The 5611-nt window shown below is 46.2% G+C and overlaps 1 protein-coding gene across 2 annotated transcripts in view; it reads right to left on the bottom strand.

Annotated features, from left to right (window-relative positions):
• Positions 1 to 497: 497 nt before the first annotated feature.
• Positions 498 to 5611, bottom strand: part of tcf19l (transcription factor 19 (SC1), like) — a 9899-nt gene continuing 4785 nt past the window's right edge. For both annotated transcript variants that reach the window (XM_020618516.1, XM_020618517.1), the window contains exons 4-6: positions 5401 to 5611; positions 4564 to 5068; positions 498 to 4168 (exon numbers count right to left, since the gene is read on the bottom strand). The exon at positions 5401 to 5611 is cut by the window's right edge and continues 174 nt beyond it. In XM_020618516.1, the coding sequence (XP_020474172.1) occupies positions 3856 to 4168; positions 4564 to 5068; positions 5401 to 5611 (1029 nt within the window). In that variant the 3' untranslated portion in view covers positions 498 to 3855. The remainder of the gene's footprint in view (positions 4169 to 4563; positions 5069 to 5400) is intronic.

Genomic DNA, 5611 nt, shown 5'->3' with positions numbered 1-5611 from the left:
CCAAAGGAAATGAGAAAGGAGAAAAATACAACTCGTACGCCAGAATAAAACCCTCATCGCATTTTGATTGTATCGCATTGTTTTCCCTTCGTTTTTATATTAGCCAAGGTTGAGACCTTCGCTGAATCCTAATGGGATTTAAGCCACTTGAGACATCTGAGCACTTCTTTGGAAATGTAAAGTAAATGTGCTGCATATTAGAAATAAATCTACATTAAAAACCCATCTGCATTTGCGTCCATTTGTCAGCACATAACTCACTCTTCTGTCAGGCACCAAAGCAGAAACGCTGTAAGCAGTAATTCTGTGAACGTCATGCATGAAGGAGAAGCCACACAAGACAAATCCATTAAGTTAAAGAAAAATGATGTGAGATAATGGGCTTCTATTTTGATGATGTTCCCTTTGCTTGCTGACTCACTCTCCTCCGTGATCATTTCAGAGAAAACAACAATTAAAATAATAAGCAGATGCATCACATCTCCGCCTGCGATCACGTTTTTCAAAGCAACACAAAAGGCCAGAGGAAAACAAAATGTAAATTCCTAATACCAATGTTTCATCAATCACGACTCGAGCTGGGTGTGTAAGGATGCAGTAGTAAATGTGCTCTGGAGAAGGGAAACAAACACAGGTGTGAAGACATTTTAAGAATATTCTTTATTTCTTCCCTGATTATTTTGATGCTGACAGCATCTCAGAGAATTATAGCAACTGGTTTAATTCTGTACAACCTCACAAAACCCACAACGTCAAACACTCCTCTGGTTCTGCATCTCCACATGATAGTTAAAGTGAAGGAAGAGTCCTGTGGCCTGCAGGTTCAAAGGTCGGAGACAAACTGAACTCATCAGTGAGGCTGCGTTCACCTTAGCAGTGCCACATCTCTCACTGTACACACGTCGAAGCTCGACTGTGCTGCACATTTAGCAGATGCAACAAATTAAACACTCAGACAATGAGGTGACCACAACATTGTAATGACCAACAAATCTGTCTGCAATAAAGCTGATTTGTCTTTGAGGCAACGTAAATGGAAAACGCTGCACAGAACTGCTGGTGATGAGGGTTTCAGTATGCAAGGCTGATTCATTAAGCGTTATGGATTGTGGTTATAGATCTCCGCTGCCCTGAGATGCTATTAAACTGAAATACTGGGGGGAAAAAAACTGTTGTTTTGTTTTTACAACTCTGATTTTGAGTACAATAAAACAGCTACTGTAATAATATTTGTCAGATGTCAGAAAAATGTGGAAACTTACAGTTACCCACGTCAAAGCTCTTTTGGTCCAAAGCCCAACAACATGAAGAGCCAAACCTGAGCAGCAGGGAGCTGCTGGTTCTTGGTGGTTTTGTTCTGTACATGACTGACAAGCAGTTCCTGTGGCGACCTCAGGTTTTGCCTCCCAGTGCCGACACACATAACTCAGTATGAATCTGAGTGAAGATGCACATTCTTTGTAGCTGCACTATGAATTACAAAGATCGAGCAACTTCCACTGAAAACTACGCCTGCACTGTCGATGCCACACAGGTTGCAGACGCTCCGGCTTCTTACAGTTTGTGTTGCACCATCTTTTCAAAAATACCTCACTCCAGGTGGCTGCCCACTTCAGCACATCTGTACCTGTACGTGGGAACACGACCCCTTTTACAAGTGTTTGGCACACCACATGAAAAGTGAACACGTGCACAACGAGGTGCACGAACAGCAGTGAGACGCTGAAAGACGACTGATGTGGTGAAGATGGAGCACAGCTTTTTGAGAGCAGCTCAGGAAGCTGCATTTAAATCTTTTTAGAGACAAAAAGAACATGCAACACTGAAACTGCAAACAAAATCCCGATAAGACAAAACAACAGAAGATGAAGAGAATCTTTTCTTTTTGCATGTCAACAGAGTGAGTACGTCTCCATCATGTGCATCACAGCATTAGGCTACTCTGTGAAGTCCTGTGATTGATATTGTGCTGCTGCAGTGAGGTGATGAAACCTCACATCATTTGAAAACAGTTTGTTGTCCCGGTGATATGTTGTCAATAAAACCCTTCTAAGGGAAAGTGGAGCCTTCTGGCCAGTAACACTTCATCTGTTAATTCCATTCAACAGTCTACGGGTTGCTCAACATCCTGCGTGGCTTTCTGACATTTCTGCAGCTGTAACAAATTATCCAGCTCGCACAGCTCAGCCTCCTGCTGAGAGTCACAGGAGACTCTCTCTGTCATCAATCTCCAAACTTCAAATTATATAATTTGACTTTGCTGGAAGGAATCATTAGTAGTGACTCTGCAGTGCTGCAGGCCACAATATCAGTTATTAAGAAGGTAAAAATATGTTTGTCAAGATATTTTTTTTTTTTAGATTTTATTACTCAAGAAGTTTCTATTTTTACTCCCACACCAAAAATCCTGCAGGTTTGCCATAGTGGTAAATTAAATGTTAGAAGATGTCCGTTTACAGCCCAGACAAGCTATACTGTATTTGAAAAGTACCATTATCTGAACACCTCTGGACTATTATGGAAAGTTATAAGTGCTGAAGGAATTAAAATGTTTCAGCAACACAAAGTGGCTGTTTTTGTCCCGGTGAGCCAACCTGAAGACAAACTGACAGATACAATGAAGGTGCTTCAGAAAAGACTCTGGACTTGATTGATGAGCAGAGATATCCACTGCTCAGTGGTGGAGAATGGCTCCGTCAGGTCCAACCCTTCTCACCCAGGACAGAAGCGTCCACTTTGGTCAAGAGTTCAGTAGTGTGAAGAGACGCTTCGAGCTCAGGCCTTATATTCATCGGTGACACTAAGGCTCAACCCTGCAGTCACTGAGTTTCTGAATCTATTTATCCTGTTAGATCAGCGGATGATATTTCCTGACATTTCGCTGGTAATGAGCCCTCCCTCACTGCCAGCCAGACATCTTTATAACACAACCCCAGTGAACACATTCCCCTCAAAACCCAGCAGCTGCTGCCGCTGGAGTGCCTTGACACATTTGATTATCATTCCAAAGAGCCTCTCATCAGCAGCTACAATGGGAGTCTGCTGACACATTTCCTGCCGTTTAATTGTCTTGAATCATCACACGCCCACTCTTAGACAGCTGCTGGCGCCGCCCTGCATAGCTGCACTGGAACATTTCATTGAGTTTTATTATTGCTGAGGTGGGAAAACACCAGCCCGGGGTTGTTTTCTTCAGGAGGGGAGGGGGTATTGGGTGTGTTTAGGTCACCCAAACCAGGTAAATGTTCACTGGAGTTCTTATTCTGCCTTGAAAAACCAGGCTGCTTAGTAAAACAGTGAAGGTGGTGGCTGAGGAACTCCAGCCGCCCTGTCCCGAGTGCTGCTGCAGCAGCCTGATCTGAAACATTTCATTAATCTTCCTTAACACTGCCCACCCCTTGGTCAGTGACAGCCACTGTGGAAGTGCATTCAGAAACATTTCATTATGTTTTCCTGTCATGCTCGCAGCTCTCCGGTTGCTCTGAGCCATAATGAAATCTGACCTGAGACATTTCATTACACTTTTGCCTCCTCATCCAAAGCTGAGCCCTGAAACTGAGCGGACAAGAGGTTTGTGAAGCAGTTGTTGACTCTGAGGCTGCAAATTCGCAATGTTGGAATGCTCAGTGTGTAAAAAACTGAAGGAAACGCTTTCCCCGCCCTCGTTAGCAGCTGCTGAGGTGAGAGAAAAGCACCACATGCGTCAGTAGAGCAGCCATTAGGAGAGGAAGCAGCAGCTTGTCTTCAATGAAAAGTCTGCAGGAGGGAGTGAACATTTAAGGGAAAAGTTTGAGGCAACTTGAAACGACTTTACAGTCTACACCGAAGTGCCTCATTTCACCAGCTTGGTTCCATTCAGCGACAGCCGCAGTGGAAGTCGGCGCTGGGGTCCATCAGGAGCTGCTTGCGGTCAACGTGCAGACAGTCGATGTGGTACCAGGCGTCGCACACGTCGCACTGGATCCACGGCGGGGCCGCGCAGGGCTCCACTGCGCTCGCTGACGCCTCTTCGTCTTCCTCCTCGTCATCATCGTCATCCTCAGAGGAGGAAGAGGAGGAGCCAGAGGAGGAGGAGGCCGAGGAGGTGGAAGAGGAAGATGAGGAGGAGGGAGAGGGTAGGGAAGGCCGGGGAGGGAGAGGGTGTTTTCTGGGGCGGCCTCGTCGCTTGCTGAATAAAAAGAGCAGAAGAAAATAACAAAAAATAAATAAATAATTAAGAAGAAAGGAGCAGAAAACTGGGAAGCCTCTAATATTTTTATAAAACACTTACAATGCAACTAAATACCAAGGAGTAATAACATTTTTAAAACAAAAATGAATAATTGGACAGATCACTAAACTGTGACCTGAGACATTCAGCGTCAGAACAAAACAACCACAATGAAGACGTATCAGTGATTAGATGATTTGCACTCGGCTGCTGTGTCTGTCTGAGACCGATTGTTTAAATTAACTGCAAATGATGTAAAACTTCCAAAATCCTTAAAGCCACTGTGTGGAGCTTTTGGGGGACGGGGGTGCTTGGTTGGTGGCACAGGGAGATTTTTACAAACCTTATCTTACCTAGTTAGATGGTGAAACCTGTTGAACTGCACCCTGCCTCTCTCATGTGCACGGACCCTCAGTGAGGGCGAGGCCGGGATGTAGTTCTCCCCTCCCACCAGCAGAGGGCTAAAACCCTGAGAGCTGTGAGCCCTCCGCCTGCCTCTCTGCGCTGTCAGGGGGCTGTGGGCGACTTTCTGTTGGCGGAGAGCTGAGATGTTGCCGTGCACCACTGTCTTGATCTGGTGCACCGTCTCTTCTTGTCTGTGAACGGCGGTGCTGGTGAATGACGCCTGGAGGAGGTGGTGGGTGAGTCTGCTGTTGGACATGGCGCCATGGAAACTGCCGATGGTCCTGATGCCGACGGGGAAGGGCTTGGCCTCCAGCGGCCTCTGGGCTCCGTGGTGGCTCTTAGGCTCCAGCTCCAGGAGAGGAGCAGAGCTGAACCCCTCCGATTCAGACCTGTAGAGCCGCCGTCTCTTCTTCCCCCTCACTCTCTGTCCATCATCCCCAACTTCTGCCGCAGCTGAGCAACATCAAAATGAGAACAGTGGAACAGGAAGATTGCCGTGATTACATCTAGACTCTATTTTCCAAAGGAATGACTTTTTTCCAGCACATTTTACATTTGTCCAGCTAACCACAACTTTGATGCTGTTCAGTTTATTCTCATTTTCAACCTTTGTCTGCTGCTTCACCCTGTTTCAGTGAAAACTGTGATAAACATGTTTTGCATGAATTTCTCTGCCTGAATAAAAACTAATATGCTTTTACACACTCCTTCATTAAGTGACCTGTGTTTGCAGAAAGCACAGAAAGTCAGCAGCAGTGTTTCTTAACACCTTCCCTCAGCCTCACCTCCTCGACCTCTGGGCTCATCGGAGCTGTCGTCCTCAAGGAGCACCGTGTGAGCCGACTTCCTCCTGCTCTTGGAAGTGGGAGGGAGAGACTTTGTCGACGGCACTGATGCTGCAGAGGAAAAAGATGGAGGTGTGGAGGGAGGGAGCAAAGAGGAGAAGCCCACAGCGGGAGGAGGCGAGGAGTACGAGCCGGGGTCTGACACTGCGCC

The sequence above is a fragment of the Monopterus albus genome, unplaced genomic scaffold, assembly GCF_001952655.1.
Source record: "Monopterus albus unplaced genomic scaffold, M_albus_1.0 scaffold206.1, whole genome shotgun sequence".
Lineage (NCBI taxonomy): Eukaryota > Metazoa > Chordata > Actinopteri > Synbranchiformes > Synbranchidae > Monopterus > Monopterus albus.
Note: the sequence above shows the minus strand (reverse complement) of the source record. Positions and strands in the feature narration are given on the sequence as shown.